At 42.3% G+C, this 24,809-nt stretch overlaps 1 protein-coding gene, 1 long non-coding RNA gene and 1 pseudogene across 3 annotated transcripts in view; 2 read left to right on the top strand and 1 right to left on the bottom strand.

The window, feature by feature from the left end:
- Positions 1–843: 843 nt before the first annotated feature.
- NOTO (notochord homeobox) lies at positions 844–21,812 on the bottom strand. Its single transcript, XM_032352457.1, has 5 exons — positions 21,764–21,812; positions 5,582–6,410; positions 4,144–4,367; positions 1,207–1,690; positions 844–1,165 (listed from the first exon to the last, which is right to left on the bottom strand). Exons 2-4 carry the CDS (start codon positions 5,955–5,957, stop codon positions 1,532–1,534), a joined length of 759 nt encoding a protein of 252 aa, XP_032208348.1. The 5' UTR covers positions 5,958–6,410; positions 21,764–21,812; the 3' UTR covers positions 844–1,165; positions 1,207–1,531.
- Positions 5,592–24,809, top strand: part of LOC116595752 — a 48,986-nt gene continuing 29,768 nt past the window's right edge. Inside the window, exon 1 of one of the 2 annotated variants that reach the window (XR_004287851.1) lies at positions 5,592–5,675. This is a non-coding gene — a long non-coding RNA (uncharacterized LOC116595752). The remainder of the gene's footprint in view (positions 5,676–24,809) is intronic. The other variant, XR_004287852.1, reaches the window with a different exon arrangement.
- On the top strand, positions 16,987–17,094 carry LOC116596704 (annotated as a pseudogene).

The following is a 24,809-nucleotide window of genomic DNA, read 5'->3' as shown; positions in this document are numbered from 1 at the left end:
AATCTATATTTTTTAAGATTTTATTTATTCATTTGACAGAGAGAGACACGGCGAGAGAGGGAACACAAGCAAGGGAAGTGGGAGAGGGAGGAGCAGGTTTCCCGATGAGCAGGAAACCTGATGTGGGGCTTGATTCCAGGACTCTGGGATCATGACCTGAGCCAAAGGCAGACGCTTAAGGACTGAGCCACCCAGGCACCCTATTTTTTTTTTTTTATTTTATTTTTAAAATGAGTCAATTGAAGAAGCAGGTGCTGGAAGAGGCAGATGCAGCTGGATCCCTTTGATTAACAGAGTGGACTTTGGGTCCGGCATTAGGATTTCCCTGAAGACAGGGAGAGGGTCTCTTGAAGCTGGACCCTGGCCTCCCTCAAGTCTGTGGCCTGGTGTCTAGGAGAGGATGGTCTACCACCAGTTGGAGGCATGTGGTTTTTCCAAGACAACCTCTTCTCCCGGTCTTCTCTCCCGCAGACAGCAGTGAGGACCATGCCTTCTCCCACCACTAGGTGGCAGGGCACGCCTCTTTCACTTGTTCACCTCAGTACCCAGAGGCCATTCTAGATTTTCTATCAACACCCTCTGCTCAGGAATGTAGAGCACTAAAGAAATCAGTTCTGTGCTGGTGACTGGGCTAACAAGAGCAGGCTATCAGCATGCTTCTTAGAAACTGAGGAGCTTCCTGGGAAGGAAATGGAACCACGAGTTAGGGTCTTTTTTTTTTTTTTTTTAAAGATTTTATTTATTTGACAGATAGAGATCACAAGTAGATGGAGAGTCAGGCAGAGAGAGAGGAGGAAGCAGACTCCCTGCTGAGCAGAGAGCCTGATGCGGGGCTTGATCCCAGGACCCTGGGATCACAACCTGAGCTGAAGGCAGAGGCTTAACCCACTGAGCCACCCAGGCGCCCCACGAGTTAGGGTCTTGAAGGGGGAGAAATTATAACCATCTCATGGAAATACAGCAGAGTTTGTGACAAAATGCCTACCTTGGCAAAGGCAGAGCCAAACTGCTCTATTTTATGTAATGATTGAGAGGGGGCAAGATGGGTAGCTAGAGGGAAAAATATGGTGGTCAGGGTAGCATGTCTGGTCCTAAGCAGGGAGCTGGGGCTGAACTCCTGAAAATGGTGACAGTTCAGACAAGAACAAGAAAACTTTGGGAAACTCTTTGAAGGGAAGTAGGCTAAATGGTTTACCTTTCCCTCACCTTTGCTCTCAATTCCACCATCTCTGGTGGGCAAGAGACTTCTAAGGCCCAGACACTGATTCAAGGAGGCCCCTTCTCCACAGCCAGACCAGGAAAAGATTAATCTGTGGAGAGGTCAGTGCTGGTGTAAACACCACACATTGCCCCACATACTTGCTTGGGCCTGGCACCCTGTAACAACTTTACAGACATCCTGTCAGTGCTGGGAGGATGAAGTTGTCAATGCACCCAATATACAGATGAAGAAAAAAGGCTCAGTAGTTCCAGTGAGTGCCCCCAAGAAAAACTAGCCCAGACAGCCCAGGTTGAGCTTCTGTCCCAGTCCTCAGCTGTCCATTCCTGATTCAGGGTCTTCTCTCTGGTTGCTGTTGTCAGAGCTGCTGGAGGGTTCGTCTTGGGAGGCAGCCATGGCAGACACAACGGGCAGCTTCAGCCTTTGCTGCTTCTGGTACTTGACCCTGCGGTTTTGGAACCAGACCCTCACCTATAATCAGAGGCAATAGTCAGAGATTAGAATGTGACCAGCAGTTCCCATGGTTTCCCCCATTCCTTGGTGCCTACTGCTCTCACATTCTGCTCTCATATTCGCTCTTCCTTCTAACGGGAGCATTTCCTTCAAAACACCCTTCTCTATAATTTTAGGCACCATGTGTTTATCCAACAAATATTTATTGAGCTCCTATTATGTGCTAGGCACCATCCTAGGTGATGGTGATACGTGGTGAGCAATAGAGGTATAGTCCCTGACCTCATGGAACTCACAGACCAGAGAGACATACAACAAACATGGAAACAAAAACAAACACAAATGGGGGTTTGAACCTCCCCGAGGAACCAGCACTTAAGCTGAGGCTCAAAGGATAAGAGGCCAGTTTAATGAGGACAGAGAAAAGCAGGCTGGATCAGGAGATGACCTGTAGGAAAGCTTGGGGTGTTTGAGGACCAGAAAGGAGGAGAGCATGGCTGAAGGATCTGGGAGTGAGAGATGGGGAAGTGAAGAGACAGTGGGAGAAGGCAACAGGGCCCAGATCACCTAATACTGTGGAGGCTGTGGGTAAGGAATATCAGCTTTAAGGCTTTTTATTTTTTTATTTTTTTATTTTTTTAAAGATTTTATTTATTTATTCAACAGAGAGAGATCACAAGTGGGCAGGGAGGCAGGCAGAGAGAGAGAGGAGGAAGCAGGCTCCCCACCAAGGAGAGAGCCCGATGCGGGGCTCGATCCCGGAACCCTGGGATCATGACCTGAGCCGAAGGCAGAGGCTTTAACCCTCTGAGCCACCCAGGCGCCCCAAGGCTTTTTATTTTTTTAAAGATTTTATTTTTATTCATTTGACACACAGAGAGAGATCACAAGTAGGCAGAGCAGCAGGCAGAGAGGGAGCAGGGAAGCAGGCTCCCTGCTGAGCAGAGAACCCAATGCAGGGCTTGATCCCAGGACCCTGAGACCATGACCCGAGCTGAAGGCAGAGGCTTAACCCACTGAGCCAGCCACTCAGATGCCCCAGCTTCGAGGCTTTTAAGTGGGATGTGACATAGTCCTGTTTGCTCAAGTGAATTGCATATCTGGCTGCTTTGTGAAGAATGGATGAAAGGAGAGGCAGAGACTCAGCTGGCAGACTACTGTGATAATCCAAAAAGAGCTGGGACCAGGATGAACTAGGGGCAATGGAGAAAAGTAAAGCGATCCCAGTTGTATTTTGGAGGTACAGGTGACAAGGCTTGCTGATGGACTGGAAACAGGAGAGGGGGAATCTAAGAGGACTTGATATTTTGACCAACTGGATGGATGGTGGGGCCATGAGTAGGGAGAGGAACAGATCTGGAAAGAAATAAAGTCAAGAATTGAGGTTTAGACTTAAATTTGCAATGCCTGTCCTAGGAGACATCTAAATGGAGACCTCAAGAAGGTAGGTTGGTGTACAAGTGAGAAAACAAGAAGATGGGCGAAGATACAAACCTGGGAATTGTTAGCTTATATATGGTATTTAAAACCATGGGATTAAATGAGATGGGGGGGGCAGAGGGCAAATATGAGGTCACAAAGAGAAGAGTACCCTACAGAGGTGACAGAAAAGTGGCTAGAGACCTGGAAAACCAAGAATGCGGTGTCCAAAAGCCAAGAGAAGTATGTGTGTCAGTAAGAGAAGGAGCAGTCAATTGTATTAAGTGGGGAGTTAGATGAAAGGAAAACAGCTGCTGACTTTGACAACATGGAGAGACTTTGAGGAGAAGTTCTGATGGAATGGGAGGGGAAAATTCATATTGGAATGAGCTATGTAGTTGGGAAGTGAGGACGTAGAGAGACTGACTGTCACAAGTTCTTGGCAAGTCGCCTATGATAAAAGCAGAAAAACGGTGTAGTAGCTGGAGGGGGATATGGAGGTCAAGTGAAGGGTTATTCTTATTTTAAATATTTAGTTCCTTGAACATACTTAATTTCACTGTCAGCTCCTTTTTTTTTTTTTTAAGATTTTATTTATTTATTTGACAGACAGAGATCACAAGTAGGCAGAGAGGCAGGCGGAGAGAGAGGAGAAAGGAGGAAGCAGGCTCCTCACTGAGCAGAGAGCCCGATGCAGGGCTCGATCCCAGGACCCTGGGATCATGACCTGAGCTGAAGGCAGAGGCCTTAATCCACTGAGCCACCCAGGCGCCCCATCAGCTCCTTTTTAAATGTGGAAACATAAAGTTCTAGGTCAATATCTAGATTAATGGGTGTTGTTCCCATAATGTGTTTTCCTGTGGGACTGTTTTCCTCATTCATGTAGGGAGTGTATCAGTAATTAGGGCGTGTGGTCCCCCCCCCTCCTCCGCCCATGGCCTGGCAGAGAGGAAGAAGGCCCAGGTCTTCCCAACAACCTCACCCAGGGCCTTCTGGAGAGCAGAGCCCACCCCCAGGTACAGCCCTGGGCTTGCAGGAGCCCCTGCTCCTACCTGGTTCTCGGTAAGGTTGAGCTGGGCTGCCAGCTGAGCTCTCTTCTTCCCCACAAGATTGTGCTGCTTTGTAAACACATTCTCCAACTCTTCCAGCTGCTTCAAGTTAAACATAGTCCGAACCCTCTTTTGGGGTCTCTCAGTGTCCTGGAGTTCCTCTGTTGGAGCCCATTCTGGGGTACCCCAGAGGCCTGAGCAGTGAGTCAGCTCTAAGCCTAAAGAGCCTATGTACACACGTGTACACACACACACACACACACACACACAAAATATGCATAAAATACCTCTGGAAGAATAAAGAGACTTGGAATCATTGGCGGCTTGTGGGGTGGGGTTAACCCCACCCCCAGGTGACTGGGGGACAGGAATGTTAAGGGAAACTCTTCTCCCTCTAACTTAGTAAACATTTTTTGAAGTTTGAACTGTATCAGTGTAGTAACTATGCAAAAACTAACTTGAGAATGAGATCACTATAATATAAAGCAGTAAACTGCAACTCAGAGCTCAGCTGCCTGAGGAAGTTAGGGCAAATGGGTTTGGAGCTCTGCACGCAGGTCACTCCCCTGCCGTGGCGGTGAATTTGGATAGGTTTTGAGAGCCTGGAAGGGGGGTGGGGTGGAAATGCAGAACGGAGAGCTCCCAGGGAGTGGGCACCAACTCAGATGGTTACATCCATTTTGGCACTAGTTGACAAGGCTTGCACTAACTTGGCTCCTGTTTTCCTCAAGGGGAGGTTGGGAAGCATGAATCAGATTGCCAAAAAAGGGCGAAAGCTCCTGGAGGTGGCTGTTAGGGCTAGAGGAGAACGTTAGGTCAATATTTACATTCTCACTGGGATGCAAGACATCGGCCCCACATCCGGAGGTGCCCCATCTAAGAGCGCTCTACGCATATGTACTTGAGTATGGAGCACTTAAGTGTGGAGCCTAAGCTCCACAGACGGGAGCTGTGGGGGACGCCACGGGGGTCTGGGCATTGGGCAGCTCCTCGCTGGACCTCACCACCGCAGCAGCCGCTTCTCCCAGCTAAGAAAGGGCCGTTCCTTTGGGAAGACAGCTGCTGTGGCGCTATCAAGCCTTCTCTCAGGGGGTGTCGAGGGGGCAAGAGACTCTACAAACCCCTTCTGGGGGGACACTGTGGCCCTGGCCGGGTCTTCCGAGGCCGCGTGGGACTCACCCGCACTTCCCCCTCCGCCCCCGCGCTCACACACACTTCCTGCCGGCTCAGCAGCTAGCGTGCGCGGCGGCCGTCTGGAGGCCAGTCCCTGTCTCTGGCCTCGGATTCCACGGCAAGGTCGAGGGTCATAGGCCCCCTTCCCACTACGGCCGTGCGCGGTTCTCAAACTCAGGGACTGCTCTATCCCGTGCCCGCTGCCGCGGCTGCCGCGCTCCAGCCGCCCCGCCCAGTTCCCAGGTCGCTGCGCCGTGGCACCTCGTACCTGTGACGCCCAGGCCCTGCAGGCAGCAGAAGTGAGGCACGCGGAGCCCCGGCCCCGGCGGCTGGGGGCACGGCTGGTGGAGACCCACGCCCAGGTAGGTGGGCAGCCACGTCGCGGGAACCCGGGAGGGAGCGGTGCCGAGCGTCGCGGCGGCGCGGGGCGGAACGGCCGGCGGGGAGGCGGTGGGCGCGCGGCGGGCGGGCCTGGCCAGGATGGCCTCGACGGAGAAGGACGACTCGAGGCGCCCGGGACCGCGGGGTGTGCCTGGGCCGGCCGGCCGGGGCTGGGGCGCAGGGGGATCGCCAGAGAGCGGGGTCTGCTCCCGAGCGCCGGGGGGAGTGGGCGGCCGGCGGCCTCGCGGCACCGGGCTGGGCATGGCGCGGCCCCTGCCGGGTCGGGCCCAGGGAGCGGAGCCAGGGCCTGTGGGCAGCCGTGCGGGGAGTGCGAGAGGCGAGGGGGAGTACCCCACGATGAGGGAGACTCGTCGGTCAGTAACGGCCCAAGCGCTGGGCTAGGGCTCTTAAATTTGGCGGGGCGGGGCGGGGGGCCGGCCTTTTCCTCCAGCCGCCCAGGGTGGGCCTCCGGCGCCCTGCGGGGCCCGACCCTCCGGAGTCCGCGCGCTTGGCAAGTCAAGGTGGGCACTCCCTCCCTCCCTCCGCGTTTGATGATGCCCATCCTGGTGTGGTCGGGAAAGGACCCTGAGCTCGCTGTGGCTCCCTGGTGATTCTGGGCGAGCTACCCGACCCCTGAGCGCCTTCAGGCCTGGCCTTATCCTTGCGCCATCTTTGAAGCAGAAGCCCCAGCCAGATTCAACTGGGACTAAGCAGACCTTAAAAAAAAAAAAAAAAAAGTTTTATTTAATTTAAATATCTTGATAAACAAAGTAAATTTCCCATCCGGCCTCCCAGCCACTCAGTTTCCCCTGCCTGGAGACACCGCCATGGTTACCAGTTTCTTTTTGGATTTTTCCAGGAATTTTCTGCACCCACATTACCTGGGTCCCACTGGAAAAAAATCTTTCCTCTATCCCAAAAGGTGGAAGGGAAAAAACTGTAATGGTTTCAGCTTAAGAAATAGTCTTTATCACCAGTGCATAGAAGTTGTGTACAAAACTCCTTGAGTTATGTAGGTTTAGGGCCGGCATTTGTATCCCTGCTTTTTGGATGAATAATCAGTACTTACCAGCTGTTGTTCTTGAGCAAACTACAAGTTACTGTTTTTATTTCCTTACCTCTTAAATGGGAGATACTAGTAGCTGCCTTGTGGAGTTGCTGTGTGGATTACATGAGTTAATCCATGTGAAGGTTTTAGAATTGGCTTGGTGCATGAGGAACATTAGGCTGGGACTGTGGCGCTCAGAGGGATTCTTGGTTCTGAGGCTCCTATTGCCGTTCTGCCTCCTCAAACTGATGGCTAACATTGAAACTACTCAGTCATGTCAAGGGCAGTTCCATGCCATTGTCAGTAGGCATTAGCTGTTTGGGACACAAGGTGCCCATGTCTGCTCTGCCAGGTAGGGACTAGAGGAACCTTGCTAAGGTAAAGCAGCCTCCTGCCCTGCCTTCCTTCCCATTTCAGCAAATACTTGCCCCACCTTCTGGACAGCTCCCCAGGCAGCCTGGAATCTGAGATTGTGGGTGAGATCATCAGTGGCTGGCCCAGCTAGTCCCGTGTCTAGGATTACTGTGGTCTGGCCAGGGGGTGCTGGGTCAGAGATGAGGAGACACCAATTGACCATTCTGGGGAAGGGGTGTGGGTGGGAAGCAAACTCAGAAGAGGAGCTCTTACTTACCTGAAGTCAGACCCACTGGGGGATTAAGTGAAAGTTGACTCCCAAATCCTACACACACCATTCCATTTCTCAACATATTTCTTTTTCTTTCTTTTCTTTCTTTCTTTTTTTTTTTTTTTAAGATTTTATCCACTTATTTGAGAGAGAGATAGAGAGTGTGAGAGAGAGCACAAGCAGGGGGAGTGGCAGGGAGAGGGAGAAGCAGACTCCCTGCAGAGCAGGGAGCAAGATGTGAGGATGGATCCCAGGACCCCGACACCATGACCCCCACCAAAGGCAGACACCTAACAGACTGAGCCACTCAAGTGCCCCAACATATTTCTTTTTAAAGAGATTTTCCTCTAAGAGTGTGGGGCTGTGCTACCCTGAGGATTCCCCCCCCAACAGATGGCAGTGTCAAGATACCAACAGCATGCCTATGAGGAGGGACTTGAGCACCCACCTCTTCAAAGACAATAACAGCGTGTGGTGTTGGTGGTCAGTGGAGCACAGTGATAGAAGATGTAGATTTTGGAATAGGATAAACCTATCTTTAAGTCTCAACTTTGTCACTGAACATTTCTGTACCTTCAGATAAGTGAATTATTCACTCCAAGCCTCCAATTTCTTGTAAATTGGGAATGATCTCTTGGGTAAGAAAATGATACTCACCTGATGGGACTGTTACAAGGATTAAATGAGATTGTGTTTTTAGCTAAATGGTAACCATTTTGGGGAGGAGAGAGGCTATTTAGATTGGTAGATGAGCTAGGCTTCTTAAAAGGGTTCAGTGAAAGTATGGGGACAGATTTATAAACCAAGGTAAAGTGTCTGGTCTGTGTCACTTTATGCACTGAGATTCAAAATGAGCTAATTTGGCAGCAGCAAGCACCCTGGAATTAGAAGGAATTGACAAAGAGCAAGATAAAACTTATAAGGTGGAAGGCTCAAGAGCATTTTTTAAAATAGATTTTATTTATTTATTAGACAGAGAGATTACAAGCAGGCAGAGAGGCAGGCAGAGAGAGAGGGGGAAGCAGGCTTTCTGCTGAGCAGAGAGCCTGATGCAGGGCTCGAACCCAGGACCCTGAGACCATGACCCGAACTGAAGGCAGAGGCCTAACCCACTGAGCCACCCAGGTGCCCCAGGCTCAAGAACATTTTAAGTCTATTTTTGTTGATTTTTTGGTAAAGAACATAGTCACTGTGTCTCCAGCTCAGGATTTTCTTTTTTCTTTTCTTTTTTTAAAAAGATTTTATTTATGGGACGCCTGGGTGGCTCAGTTGGTTAAGCAGCTGCCTTCGGCTCAGGTCATGATCTCAGCATCCTGGGATCGAGTCCCACATCGGGCTCCTTGCTCCGCAGGGAGCCTGCTTCTCCCTCTGACTCTGGCTTCCACTCTGTCTGCCTGTGCTCGCTCTTGCTTGCTCTCTCTCTGGCAAATAAATAAATAAAATCTTTTAAAAAAAAAGATTTTATTTATTTATTTGAGAGAGAGAGAGTGAGAAAGAGAGAGAGCCCATGAGCAGGGGCAGAGTGAGAGGAAGAGGGAGAAACAGACTCTCCTGCTAAGCAGGGAGCCTGAAATGGGCTCCATCCCAGGATGCTGGGATCATGACCTGAGCCAAAAGCAGACTCATAACTGACTGAGCCACCCAGGTGCCCCTCTAGCTCTGGAGTTTCAGTACATAATTCACTGTATTTCAGTACATAGTTATCTGTTTTCTGTTATTTCACTTAATCCTTCTCAGACTATAAATTCCTGAGGACAGACATTAATATTCCCAATTTAAACATAAGTAAATAGAACAAGAGATGGTTAACAAATTTGCTAGCTTTGGGAGTTTAGCAAAATGTGGTTTTAATTTGCATTTATTCCCTGAATACTGTTTATATTCAGCTTCTTTTCACAAACTTATCAACCATTTGGATATCCTCTTTTATGTGAAGTTGCCTGTTCAAGTAGTTTGCTTATTTTTGCGTTGGGTTACTATCTCTCTTTCTTTGTGAGATGATTTACATATAGATAGATATAGATATTTTGGGATCAAGTTCCTTGTTGCAATATACAGAGAAGCAAATATCTTGTCCCATTCTGTGGACTGCCTTTTCATTCTTTTATTGTTAGGTTTTTTTTATGAACAAAAATTGCTAATTTTAATAAAATTTAATGATCTGTTTTTGTGTCCTTTAAAAGAAAACTTTGCCTGCCCCAATTATGAAGATGTTCTCCTGTTAGTGTTTTTTTAATTCTTTGTTATTTTAGTTTTTTTTTTTTTAATTTTAGCTTTTACTTTTAGGTCTGGAATTTATTTTTGTGTAGGTGTTAGGGAAAAGATTTTTAAAGGATGAGTCAAAATCGGAAGCTATAAAGGAAAGTATTGATAGATTAAAGAGCACAAAAATTTAAAAGTTAATTGTAACAGTGATTTGTACCTGTACTTTTTCTTTCCTACATGATTTAAGACATAAATACATTTAAAGAAAAAACAATTATTTTATGTAAAAGCTAGTAACTTTTGTAATTTTGGTTTGTAACTCCAAATCTTGTTTTCTACATAATTTAAGAAACTAATGTATTTAAAATATTTATGTTTTGGGGCACACAATGCATAAAGATGTAATTTTGTGGTATCAACAACTGAAAGAGATGGAGACAAAATTGTAAAGAAGCAGAGTTTTTGTTATACTATTGAAGTTAAGCTGATATAAATTCAAATTAGGATGTTATAACTTTATGAGTTAACTGTAATCCTCATGGTAACCATAAAGAAAATAGTTATGGAATATACATAAAAGGAAATGAGAAATAAATTTAAACATTTCGCAAATAAAACCAAACATAAGATAGTAGTGTTGGAAATGAGGGACAAAATCTATAAGGCATATAGAAAACACAGAACACAATGCAGAAGTCAATCCCTCCTTATTGGTAATTACTTTAAATGTAAATGGATTAAACTCTCCAATCAAAAGACAGAGCATATATCCCATCTGATGAGAAAGAACTTCTTTGTTTTTTCCCAAGGGTAGTCAGATACATTCCACTGAATATGGTCTACCATGTCCAACTGGACAAAAATCAACTTTTTTTTTTTTTTTTATTAAGGGGGTAGGTACTATATAGGGAGGAAAGCTTCACGTGAGCATTTCTTCTTAAGATCTCCCTTCTTGGTTAAGATTCACAAATCCCCTTTGATACAATGATCTATTAATGTGCTGTACTTCATGTATGAACATAATACTAATTATCAAAGGTCAACTTTGAAATTAATCTAGTTATGTCCTTCAGAGAGAATAGAAATAGGTTGAAGTCATACACATGTGTCCATCCATATATATACCAGAGGAACTGAACCTTAGTTTTAAAATGACTTAGGAATGCCTGTGTGGCTCAGTGGGTTAAGAGACCAGTTCTTGGTTACAGCTCAGGTTGTGAACTCATGGTTGTGGGATTGAGCCTTGCCTCAGCTATGCACTTGGCACAGAGTCTGTCTGAGAATGAGAATGAGAAATGAATTTAAACATTTCACTAATAAAACCAAATACAAAATAAGATAGTAGTGTTGGAAATGAGGGACAAAAGCTGTAAGGCATATAGAAAACACAGAACACAATGATAGAAGTCAGTCCTACCTTATTCATAATTACTTTAAATGTAAATGGATTTACATTACATGTAAATGGATTACATCCCTCTGCCCCTCCCCTCCACAAGAGCTCTTTCTTTCTTTATTTTTTCTAAAAAAAAATTTTTTTTTTAAATTCATTTGACAGAAATCACAAGTAAGCAGAGAGGCAGGCAGAGAGAGAGGAAGGGAAAGCAGGCTTCCCGCTGAGCAGAGAGCCTAACATAGGGCTGGGTCCTAGCACTCTGGGATCAGGACCAGAGCCAAAGGCAGAGGCTTTAACCCACTGAGCCACCCAGGTGCCTCTTTGTTTCTTTCTCTCAAATGAATAAATACATCTTTTTAAAAGGATTTTATTTATTATTTGACAGAGAGATCACAAGTAGGCAGAGAGGCAAGTGGGGGTGGGGGGAGGGTGGAGGGAAGAAGGCTCCCCACTGAGCAGAGAGCCCAACATGGGGCTCAATCCCAGGACCCTCAGATCATGACCTGAGCCGAAGGCAGAGGCTTAACCCACTGAGCCACCCAGGTGCCCCAATAAATACATCTTTACAAAAAAATAAAATGACTTAAATAAAAGCCTTGAAACAGTGCAGCCTTGGAAAAGGCTTCTTCCAAAGGGTACGGGTAAAGAAGTACCTACAGTCTTTTGCTAACTGCTCTTCACTTTTGCTGTCACTTTGGCCTGGTGCCTAAAGATAAAAGTATTATTGTATATGTGGGGGAAAAAAGGGCAGAGGTTTAAGATGGGTAAAAGCAAATGATCCAACTATATTATGTTTATAAAAGAATCAGTGGAGGTCCAAAGTCACAAACAGTTTGGAAGTGAAACAATGGAAAAATATTTTCCATGCAAATAGTAACCACAAGAGCAGGTATGGATATACTAATATCAGACAAAATAGAATTTAAATCAAAAAAGGTTAGAAGAGACAAAGAAGGACATTATATATCAATAAAAATTTCAGTATAGCAAGAGTTTTAACACAAATAGTTTTGTACCTAATGATAGACCATCAAAAGATACGAAGCAAAAACTGAAAGAATTGAAGGGAGAAATACAGTTTTACACTAAAAGTTGGAGATTTCAGTACTCTACTCACAATATGGATGGAACAACCAGACAGAAGGTAAGTAGGGAAATAGATGACTTAGCAGAATAAAATTGTTAAATCTGACAGACATATACAGAACGCTCTAGCCAACAACAGAATACACATTGTTTCTCAAGTGCCCATGGGACATTTTCTAGGATAGACTATTTGTTAGGCCACACATTAAGTCTCAATGGATTTTAAAAGTTAGATCCCATACAAATCTTCTCCTCCAACCACAAGGGGATAAACTTAGAAACCAATAACAAAAGGGAAAATGGAAAATTCACCAAATTGTTTAAATTAAATAACACACTTTTAAACAATAGATCAAAAAGGAAGTCACAAGAGATATAAGAACATACTTAGAGATAAACAAAGCTGAAACACAACTGGAGCACCCGGGTGGCTCAGTTGTTAAGGGTCTGCCTTCAGGTCAGGTCATGATCCCAGGGTCCTGGGATCTAGCCCTGCATTAGGCTCCCTGCTTGGTGGGAAGCCTGCTTCTCCCTCTCCCACTCTCCCTGCTTGTGTTCCCTCTCTTGTGTCTTTCTCTGTCAAATAAACGAATAAACTCTGAAAAAAAAAAAAGAAACACAACATACCAAACCTCAGGGGAATCAGTGAAAGTGCTATTATGGGGGATATTTATGGGTATATGTACTTAATTCAAAAACAAGAAAGATCTTTGGGGCACTTAGATGGTACAGTCGGTTAAGGCTCACATTGTGATCTCAGGGTTGTGAGATGGAACCCCATGTTGGGCTCCACACTCAGTGCCAAATCAGCTTGAGATTCTCTCTCCCTCTCCTCTGCCCCCCCACTGATACTCTCTCTCTCTCTTAAGTAAATAAAGCTTAAAAAAAATCAAGAAAGATCTCAAATCAATAACCTAATTTTACCACTTAAGGAACTAGAAAAATAAGAATAAACTAAAACCAAAGATAATAGAAGGAAGGAAATAATAAAGACTAAAACAGAGATAAATGAAATATTGAAAAACAATAGAGAAATGTAATGAAACCAAAAGTCAATTCTTCAAAAAGATCAACAAAATTGCCAAACAATTAGCTAGATGGACTAAGAAGAAAATAGAAGACTCAAATTACTAAAATCAGAAATGAAGGTGGGATATTGCTACTAATTTTTTTATTGCTACTAATTTTATAGAAATTAAAAAGATTATGAGAAAAAACAATGAACAATTGTATGTCAAGAAGTTGGATAACCTAGATGAAATGGACAAGTTCTTAAAACAAAAACCTACCAACACTAGAATAAAATCACAGAGAAATAGAAATCACAGAGAAATAGAAAATTGGAATAGACCTATATTACTGGTAAGGAGATTGAATCAGTAATCAGAAACCTTCCAACAAAGAAAAGCTCTGGACCTGATGGCTTCACTGGTGAATTCTACCAAACATTTATTTTTAATTTTTTTAAAAAAGACTTTTATTTATTTGACACAGAGAGAGAGAGATGATCACAAGTAGGCAGAGAGTCAGGTAGAGAGAGAGGGGGAAGTAGGCTCCCTGCCGAGCAGAGAGCCTGATGCGGGGCTCAATTACAGGACCCTGAGATCACGACAGGAGCCAAAGGAAGAGGCTTAACCTTCTGAGCCACCCAGGCGCCCCTCTACCAAACATTTAAAGAAGAACTAATACCAGTTCTCCTCCAAGTTTAAAAAAAAAAAAAAACTGAAGAGGAGAATCAAAGAGGAGGGAGCACTTACTCATTTTTGTGAGGTCAGCATTACCTCATAGAAGATAGCTGGATGGGGGCACCTGGGTGGCTCAGTGGGTTAAAGCCTCTGCCTTCCGCTCAGGTCATGATCCCAGGGTCCTGGGATCGAGCCCCGCATCGGGCTGTCTGCTCCGCGGAGAGCCTGCTTCCTCCTCTCTCTCTCTCTCTGCCTGCTTCTCTGCCTACTTGTGATCTCTGTCTGTCAAATAAATAAATGAAATCTTAAAAAAAAAAAAAGAAGATAGCTGGATGAAGATATTACACGAAAACTACAGACTAATATTCCTAATGAATGTAGATGCAAAAATCCTTAACAAAATACTAGTAAGTAGAATTAAGTAACATACTAAGGAGATTATACACCACAACCAAGTGGAATTTATTCCTGAAATGCAAGGATGGTCAACATATGATAATAGATTAATATAATTCACCACATCAACGGAATGAAGAAAAAAAAACATATCTATGCAGTTGATGCAGAAAAAGCATTTGGCAAAATTCAGCATGCTTTCATGATAAAAACACTCAAACTGGGAATAGGAGGAAACTCCCTCAACATAGTAAGAACCAAGTAAAAATCCACAGTGTATTTCCTCTCAAATCAGGAATAAGGTTTTCACCACTTCTGTTCAAAATGTGACTGGAAGTTTAAGCTAGAACAATAAGACAAGAAAAAGAAAAGGCATAGGAGTGCCTGGTTGGCTCATTCAGAAGAGCCTGTGGCTCTTGATCTTGGAGTCATGAGTTTACAGATAGTATGACTATGAATATAGAAAACCCTAAAGATTCCACACCAAGAAACCCGTTAGAAAAAATTATGAATTCAGCAAAGTAGGATTAAAAGTCAATACATAAAAATCATTTGCATTTCCATACACAAACGATGAACAATCTGCAAAGAAATTACAGAAGCAATTCTATTTACAATAGTGTCGAAAAGAACAAAAATACTTAGGAATTAATTTAACCAAGGAGGTAAAAGACTTGTACAACGAAACCTATAAAACATTGCTGAAAGAATTAGAGAAGACACAAATGGAAACACATTCTATGTTCACAGATTGGAAGACTTAATATTGTTAAAATGTCATTGCTACCCAAAGTGATCTGTAGACTCAATGAAATCCCAATGACATTTTTCATAGAAATAGAAAACACATGCTAAAAATCACATGGAATTTCAAGTGACCCTGCATAGCCAAAACAATGTTGAAAAAGAAGAAAAAAACTGGAGGACTCACACTTCCTGATTTCAAAAACTTATTTCAAAGCTACATTAATGAAAACACAGTCTTATTAGCTAAAGCAGACACATAGACCAATAGAATAGAGTAGAGAGCCCAGAAATAAACTATCACATATATGGTCAAACGATTTTTGACAAGGACTCCAAGACCATTAAATGGGTAAAACACAGTCCTTTCAAGATTTTGTTCACGTATGAGAGAAAAAAAGAGAACACAAGTGGGAGAAGGGGGGATGCGTAGAGGGAGAGGGACAAGCAGACTCCACACTGAGCAGGGAGCCTGACTCTGGGCTTGATCCAGGGACTCCCGGATCATGACCTGAGCTGAAGGCAGACATTTAACCAACTGAGCCACCAAGGCGCCCCAAGACAGTCTTTTTACAAATGGTAGTGGGAATACATGCAAAAGAATGAAGCTGGACCCTTACCCAACACCAGATACAAAAATTAACTAAAAATTGATCACAGACCTAAATGTAAGGCCTAAAACAATAAAGCTCTTAGAAAAAAACATGGTTTGGGGCACCTGATGGCTCAGCTGGTTAAGCATCTGCCTTTGGCTTAGGTCATGATCCTGGGGTCCTGGGATTGGGCCCCACATCAGGCTCCCTGCTTGGTGGGGAACCTGCTTCTCCCTTCCCTCTGCCTGCTGCTTCCCCTGCTTGTATTCCCTCTCTGCCAAATAAATAAACATCTTAAAAAAAAGAAAAAGGATACATGGTTCAAAAGCTTCACAACATTGGATTTGGCCATGATTTCCTGGATATAACGCTAAAGGTACAGTAACAAAAAGAAATAGACAAATTAGACTTCAAAATTAAAAATTAAAAAAAATTTTGTGCATCAGTAAACACTATCAATGTGTATCTGTCACCATGAGCATCAGGTGTTATATGGAAGTACTGAATCACTATATTGTACACCAGAAACTAATATTACACTGTATTTTAACTAACAGGAATTTAAATGAAAACTTTAAAAAAGACATTATCAACACAGTAAAAAGACAACCCTTAGAATGGGAGAAAATATTTGTAAATCACTTATCTGATAAGCCTACTATAGCTAGGATATATAAAGAGCTATTACAATTCAATAATAAAAAGACAATTATAAAACAGGTAAAGGATTTGAATAGACATTTCACCATAGATGTACAAATGGCCAATTACCACATGAAAAGATGCTCAACATTGCTAAACATTAGGGAAATGCCAATCAAAACTACAATGAGAGATCACCTCCTACCCAGTAGGATGGTACTACCAAAAAAACCAGAAAACAATAAGTGCTGACAGGGATGTCAAGACATGGGATCCCTTGTGCCCTGTTGATGGGAATGTAAAAGGTAAAGCTGCTGTGGAAAACAGTATGGAAGTTCCTCAAAAAAGTAAAAATAGAATTACCATATGACCCAGCAATTCCACTTCGGGTTTATGCCCAAAAGAATTGACAGCAGGCTCTGGAACAGAGATTTGTACACAGCAGCATTATTCACAATAGCTGAAACATGGAAGCAGCACAAGAGCCCACCAGTGGATGAATGGATTAGCAAAATGTGGTTAAACACACACTATGGAGTTTTATTCGGCTTTCCAAAGGAAAGAAATCCTGCTATATGGTACGATATGGGTCACTCTTGAGGACATTATGCTAAATGAAATAAGCAAGTCAAGAAATGACAAATACTGTATGATACTACTTATATGAGGTACTTACTAAAAATAATAAAGATAGAAATTAAAAAAACAAAAGATAGAAATATAATGGTGGTTGCCAGGAACTGAGTGGAGGGGGGTGTGGGGATGTACAATCTAACAAGTAAAGAATTTCAGTTTTATAAGACGAAGAGTCATCATCATCTTTGGTGGTGATGAGAGTTGTACAGCCATGCAAGTGTATTTAATACCACCGAATCGCTTCTGGGCCTTTTGGCTAAGATCAAGTGTAGTATCTGTTCTTATCAGTTTAATACCACCGAATGGCTAAAATAGCAATTGTTGTGTATATTTTACCACCACAACAGGGAAAAGTGGGGAAAAAAAGACAATGGAGAGATCTGTTCAATGTAGTGAGGGAAATTAACCATCCACTTGGAAATTTATATCTTATAATTTGGTTAATTATAATTATATATCATAATATTAAAAATAAACATAAAATAACAATTTTATATCATTTAACATATTAAACTCTAATTCAAAAGAAAAGTAAAAATGAAAACATTTTCAGACATGCAAAGACTAAGAGAGTTTGCTACCCAAAGATCCTTCCTTTTAAGAGACATGCTAAAGAGTAGGTTAGCAAGAAAAAGCAAAACTCACGAGGCACAAGAAAAATGAGCACAGAGGTCTATTAATTTGTCAATAAATTTTCATCCACTATCAATTATTAATAATTTTTAATTATAAAACTAAAATTTCAACAGGAATAATAAAATTGAGCATATTAATCAATGGCTTGTTAAGGTGATTGACTGATTTTATTTATTTGTAGGCAATACAAATAGTTAAGATTTTATATTAAAAATTTATGGGGGCACCTGGGTGGCTCAGTTGATTAAGCCTCTGCCTTTGTCCCTGGTTATGATCTTGGGGTCCTGGGATTGAGCCCCACATCAGACTCCTTGCTCAGTGGGGAGTCCTCTTCTTCCTCCCCCTCTGCTTCTCCTCCTGTTCATGCTCTCTCTGTCTTTCTCTCTTTCTCTCAAATAAAATAAAGTCTTTAGAAAAATTTATGGACAAAGACTAAAAGAACAGAAATACAATCCATGCTTCCAAACCAGCAAATGATTTTTTTTTCTTTCTTTTTTCTTTTTTTAGACAGAGAGCGGTGGGGAGAAGGAGAGAGAATTCCAAGCAGGCTCCATGCCCATGCCTAGCATGGAGCATGATGTGGCGCTTGATCTCACAACCCTGAGATTATGACCTGAGCCCAAATCAAGAGTTAGACGCTTAGCCCACTGAGCCATCCAGGCATCCCCAAACCAGCAAAAGATATTAAAAGGGGGGCAGTATATATGTGGAAAACTTCATCATTTCTCTAGAAGGTAATAAAGGAAATGAACTTTTTTTTTTTAAAGAATGGTAAATAGAAAACACGAAAGAAATAGGTGAAAAAGTCCAAATCAAGAAGCACTAACACAACATAAAAGAGAACCTTTGCCAATGTTTAAATGAGATGAGTGTTTCTAAACCAGAAGGGAAGGGGATGGTAGACCAGGATAGCTTCCCCAATTTCATGGTTCTTGAATTTGCTCTTAAAGGTGTTTTTATGAAGCATTAAAAAAAATATGAAAATACTGTTCCCACAATCTTCTGCTTCTTCTAGCAGAAGAATCTGCTAGAGAAAAAGCTTCAGACAACCAAAATGACAAGACAGAAAACAACATAAGGTATAGTGGCCATGATTATCTGTGGTCCCTGACATCACAAATATGAATCTGATCAAGACAATTTTTTTAAAGATTTTTAAAATTTACTTGATAGAGATCACAAGTAGGCAGAGAGGTAGGCACAGAGATGGGGTGTGGGGGGGGAAGCAGGCTCCTTGCTGAGCAAAGAGCCCCACGTGGAGCTCGATCCCAGGACCCTGAGATCATGACCCACGCTGAAAGCAGAGGCTTAGCCCACTGAGCCACTCGGCGCCCCTGATCAAGTCTTTAGATCTAACTCCCAATTCACAGGAGATATGGTGGCCAGAGCAACATGTTGAACGCCAGAGGGATGCAATCAGCCAAATCCAGGCTGTGCGACACTCTGTCGGACACACTGTCCATCTTCATCGATAAATAAAGTGGAAGAAAAAAAGATGGAGAACCTATAGGTTAAGAGTCATAAGAGAAATATTAACCAATTGCAATTATTGAATCTTATTAGGAGTCAAAGAAACTGTTTAAGTATTTATGAGGTCATTGAGGAAATTTGAATCTTGGAAGTTGAATGACGTGAAAGATTATTGGTTTTTTTTTAGGTATCGTAATGGTATTTTTTAAGGTGGTAATGATTTTTTAGGTTATATATAATAAATCCTTATTAGAAAAACCTGCTGTACTGTTCATACATGAAAATATGTGATGCCAGAATTTGCTTCAAAATAATCTGGGCTGGGTGACTGACCAATACACGACTGGCAATGAGCTGAAAATTGTTGAAGTTGGCTGATGAGTGCATGGAGTTTCATTATAGGATTCTTTATGCTTTTGTTTATATTTAATATTTTCTGTAACAAAAAGCAACAATAAAAATAAAGACTAGCAATAAATGTATTGTGTTCAACATAAGCAGGTAGGGGAAAAGCCAATATGGGAAAAAGAAAACGGAAGAAAAATGCAGATAAGAACAAAAAGTAATGAAATAGAAAAAAAAAGATACAGTTAATAGAAAAAGACGTTACAGTTGAGAAGATCAACAAAATCCAAAATGGTTCTTTGGAAAAGATAATATAATCAGCAAACCACTATCAAGACTTATCAAGAGTAAAAAGAGGAAAGGCATAATAAAAATTGTAGGGAATGATGACAGAGTAAGGCTGGAGATAAAAAAGTTATTCCACTGTAAGCGATTATCGTGACTAACATTGTCAATACACTTGAAAACTTATGTGAAAAAGGTAATTTTCTAGAAAAATGTTAATTGTCAAAATTGACTTTTGAAAAAACAAAAAACAATATACCACTGATAGTTCTTTAGTAATTAACATTTTATGAACCATTTCCCCCTCTTCACAAAAAAGAGTCCAGTTCCAATAGTTTTATAAAACAAGTAGTCCTGATTTTATGCTGTTTCAAAGAGGTGAAAAAAGGAAAAGTTACCCAAATAATTTTTTAGCCCAAATAATTTTTTTTAAAAGATTTTATTTTTTATTTATTTGACAGAGAGAGATCACAAGTAGGCAGAGAGGCAGAGAGAGAGAGAGAGAGAGAGAGAGATTGAGAGGAGGAAGCAGGCTCCCTGCTGAGCAGAGAGCCCGATGCGGGACTCGATCCCAGGACCCCGAGATCATGACCTGAGCCGAAGGCAGCGGCTTAACCCACTGAGCCACCCAGGCGCCCCAGCCCAAATAATTTTTTTAAAGATTTTATTTATTTATTTGACAGACAGAGATCACAAGTAGGCAGAGAGGCAGACAGAGAGACAGAGAGAGGAAGGGAAGCAGGCTCCCCGCTGAGCAGAGAACCTGATGCGGGGCTCGATCCCAGGACCCTGGGATCATGACCCGAGCCAAAGGCAGAATCTTTAACCCACTGAGCCACCCAGGCACCCCAAGCCCAAATAATTTTTAAGGATGTGTTAAGTTTGATATTCAAACCAGAAAAAAAATGGTTTATAAGACAAAAATCATAAACCAACTACCCTATGATATTAAGGTGATAAAATGCAAAGTAAAATATTAGCAATTCATATTTTTCAGTTTATATAAAAATAATTAATCTTGTTCAAGTAGGGTTTGTCCCAGAAAAGTACAGAACTTCAGCATCATAAAATCTTTTAAGGAATATGCCATATTAACAAATTAGAGAAAAATACCTAATACTTAATAGCCACAGAAGGAAAAAAATACAGAAGGAACATTTGTTCAATGTCTACAATCATTTAAAAATGTAAAGTTTTATCTTTAAAAAAAGTAAAGTTTTAGTAAATTTAAGGGTAAAGGTAGTCATCAAAGTAGTATTCCATATAAACAGGTAGAAGAAAAAATATAATAATCTTAATAGGTACATAAAAAATTTATAAAATTTAACACTACTTCACTTAAAAAGTACTTCTTTTATCAAAATAAAGGATAAAGGATAGTCATCACAAACCTATAGCAAGGGATGTCTGGGTGACTCAGTTGGTTAAACATCTGCCTTTGGCTCAGGTCATGATCCCTGGGTCTTGGGATCCACCCCACGTGGGGTTCCCTGCTCTGTGGGGAGCCTGCTTCTCCTCTTCCCTCTGCCTGCTGCTCTGCCTGTTTATATTCTCTCTGTCAAATAAATAAATCTTAAAAAAAAGATAAAGTCAGAAATAAGGCATGTATATCCGTTACCACAGTGTCATTTTGTCATTGTACTCGTAATGTTAGCCAATACAATAAGACACAAAAAGAAAGATATAATTGGAAAGGAAGAGACAAAACTACTCTTATTTTTAGACAATATGATTGTCTTTAGAGAAGTTAAGCAAATCCACAGAGAAAGAGTTCTGGAAATGTGATCAATATATAAGAATTGGTAAAGGTAAATATTATTAACAAATGTAATTGAAAGTATATCTCATTTGTAATTGCATTTGTAATTTGTAATTGTCTCCTGTGGTCAGCTCTAGCCCAAAACCATACAGGAAAGGGAATTCTAGGAAGTGAGATTCAACTTAGCAAAGTCAACACAATACAATAAACAATAAAATACATTTAATAAATTTAAAATTAAACTTAAGAGATGTATAAAATGCTTAAAGGGAAAATTACCAATATTGAAGGACATAAAATAAGATCTGAATATATGAAAAGAAAGACTCAATGTCCGAAGATGACAATTCTTCCCAAAATTATCTTAAAATTAAATGCAAGTAAATTTAAAAAAATTTATGGAATTATAAACTTGACAAACTGATTCAAAAACTATATGCTGAAGCACCAAGGATATCTAAGACAGTATGAATAGAATATCTAAGACAAAATGAACAAGTTGAAGGAAGTTGCCTTACCCAACATCAACACTTCTTATAAAGCTAGAGTGATGAACATGGTGTGCTATCAGCATAGGGATGGATGAATGGGTCAGTAGAACAGAATGGAGAGCCCTGACCCTTTGGTGACCTTCCAAGAATAAGCATGGCTGCTTCACTTCTATTTTTCAAATGTCATGCAAATGTCTCCTGTGGTCAGCTCTAGCCCAAAACCATACAGGAAAGGGAATTCTAGGAAGTGAGATTCAACTTAGCGAAGTCAACACCATGCAAAGCACCATAGTCCATGCTTGGTCAACTTGGCATCCACAAATACCCATTTTCACTATGCTTAACTTTGAAATAAAGTTTGAAAGCAAAGGATAGTAAACTTGCACTTCTGCTTAACATGATGCGTTGCTCCCTTGCACAATGAAAACGTGTGAATCAATTGGTTATCCATATGTAGAAAGAAAAGGTACTTTTTTTTTTTTTTGGAAGAGAGAGAATCTTTTTTTTTTTTTAAGATTTTATTTATTTATTTGACAGACAGAGATCACAAGTAGGCAGAGAGGCAGGCAGAGAGAGAGGAAGAAGCAGGCTCCCTGCTGAGCAGAGAGCCTGATGAGGGGCTCTATCCCAGGACCCCAGGATCATGACCTGAGCCGAAGGCAGAGGCTTCAACCCACTGAGCCACCCAGGCACCCCAAGAAAAAGTACATTCTTAATGCTCCCCACGGCAAGAAGATACAAAGTCTCTTTATTCACACTTCAGTGATGCTCATTTCTCTTCTAGCTGAGTCATATTCCCCCTGTGATATCTTATAACTTAATTGCTGACAAGTAATGTTAAAAACTTAGTAGAGGAATGGGGAGGAGAGACTTTTATTAACGCGGGAAAATATTTACATTGAAGTAAGAAGAAAAGTTTCATACTTCTGCAACTGCTTTAGCTGGTATTTATATATACTCTTCCACTTCCCATTTCATACTCCCTGCCTGGTGAGGTGACCTTTGTTTCTGGTCTGGACCCATAACACTTCTTCCTGCATTGGGTTGCAGTAGTTTTGCTATTGAATTTAATCACAGGAATGGGATGAGAGGGCCCATTCTCCCCCTTTGGACGTCAAGACAGTCACCCAAGGCAGGACCAATAACCTTAGCCTGTTGATTCACTGGAAAGAGAAGTTCAAAGTAGCCAGGTCCAGTGTCAACGTCTAGCTGAGTGGAACCACTTCTCTGTGCCCTTTTTGGGGAACTAATACTTCTAGATCAGCAGAACCCAACATTTCAGAGACAGAAAGTAGCATTTTTGCTAGAGAAGCATCGTGTGTTATATTGAGGAAAGCTATTATTTCTTTTTTTAAAAAAATATGTTCTTTTCGTTCTACAGGTTTTATTATTTGAGAGAGAGAGTGTGAGAGAGAGAGAATATGAGAAGGGGTAGGGTAACAGGGAGAAGCAGATTCCATGCTGAGCAGGGAGCCTGATATGGGGCTGGATCCCAGGACTCTGGAATCATGACCTGAGCCGAAGGCAGATACCTAACCGATTGAGCCACCCAGGCACCCCACAGTGTTCTCATTTCTAACCTCTTGTTTTCTGACCCACGGATCCCTGCTTTGGGAGAAACAGCAACATAGGTCAGTTGCTGATCTAGAGAACATCTTGCATCCTGAAGGACATTACCCAAGCCCTACAAGGTGTTGCCACCCAGGTGCTACCGTAACTGAGGCTTCAGAAGGCCGTTTTACTGTTCCCTCAGGCCAGCTGCTTCAGGGTGACGGGGAACATGGTAAGATCAGTAAATTTCACGAGCTTGGCCCATTGCTGCTCTTCATTTGCTGTGAAAGGAATTCTTTGGTCAGCCATAGAAACTTTCAGGTCCCTCACATGAACCTTGAGATGGGAATTTAAAGCCCTGACTCAACATATTCTTTCCCCAAATTCTTCAGGGCATTTTAACAATCTACCAATCTTAATTCTAATTATATTCAAGCAAATAGTCAGTCAAAACACTGACTTCCATAGGCACCAAATTACAATTGTCTACAGGTGATCACGTAAAGAAACTTCTTGTCCTGTTCTAGGACACAGAGTACCAGTGATCCCTGTACCCTTGGTAACCCTTGGTAATCCTTGGTAAGGGTCATATATGCCTTCTTTTTTTTTTTTTTTTTTTAAAGATTTTATTTATTTATTTATTTTGAGAGAAGGAGAGAGTGAGCACGAACAAGGGGGAGGTGCAGCTGGAGAGGGAGAAGCAGGCTCCCCGCTGAGCAGGGAATCTGATGCGGTGCTCCATCCCAGGATTCTGGGATCGTGACCTGAGCCGAAGGCAGACGCTTAACGACTGAGCGCCCTAGGTGCCCTCACTTATGCCTTTAAATCTATTTAGATCACAGAATCAATTTTATAATCCCGACCAAATTTAGAGAAGGCATCACTCACTAAGGTTCTGATCTTCTTGGAAACCATGTCTGCTAACATGTTCTGTATTAGTCAGGTTACAATCTGAGAAGCTGGACTACAGGGAATGACAAAGAAGAAGGACTTTCTCATGGGAATTTCCCAATTATGGGAGCTGGTTATATAGTCTGTATATAGGATTGTTACTTCTTTCTTTGGGGCTGGGGACAGGGACAGGCAGCTGGGAAGGAAAGATGTATGTGCAGGAGGGGAGCAAGTACAAACTGGAAACTGCCTCACTCTCGCCCCGACTGTAAGCCTTTGACTCTATGAGTGCAGGTGACCTGCGAGAGAATCTGGTCCTTTGTTTTAGAACTAAATCCACACCTAGCTCAGGAGTTGGGGAAGCTGCTGAGGCTCTGTGGGAAATAAAAGAGCTTTGTGCCCGTCTGTTTCTCCCCACCTCCCCCATCAGCAAGGTGAGCCAGCAAATCTGTCATAATGCGTGAGCCAGCCCAGGGCCTGCCTTCCACAGTGTAGAGAGGCAGCTGCTGCTTCACTGCTGTTGCCAAGTATCACGCAGATTTCTCCTGTGGCCAGCCCTAGCCCGGAACCATGCAGGAAAGGAGATTCTGGGAAATGTAGTCCTAGCTTAGCCAAGTTGACTACAAAGCCA

This window comes from Mustela erminea, chromosome 7 (genome assembly GCF_009829155.1).
Source record: "Mustela erminea isolate mMusErm1 chromosome 7, mMusErm1.Pri, whole genome shotgun sequence".
NCBI classification, from domain to species: domain Eukaryota; kingdom Metazoa; phylum Chordata; class Mammalia; order Carnivora; family Mustelidae; genus Mustela; species Mustela erminea.
Note: the sequence above shows the minus strand (reverse complement) of the source record. Positions and strands in the feature narration are given on the sequence as shown.

Excerpts from the sequence above, each read along its gene's own strand:
- NOTO (XM_032352457.1), bottom strand. The coding sequence starts at position 5,957 with ATGCCCAGCCCGGTGCCGCGAGGCCGCCGGCCGCCCACTCCCCCCGGC. Across the intron at positions 4,368-5,581 it reads GCAGGGCCTGGGCGTCACAG|GCTCTTTAGGCTTAGAGCTG; the intron begins GTACGAGGTGCC and ends GTGTGTACATAG. Across the intron at positions 1,691-4,143 it reads TCAACCTTACCGAGAACCAG|GTGAGGGTCTGGTTCCAAAA; the intron begins GTAGGAGCAGGG and ends CTCTGATTATAG.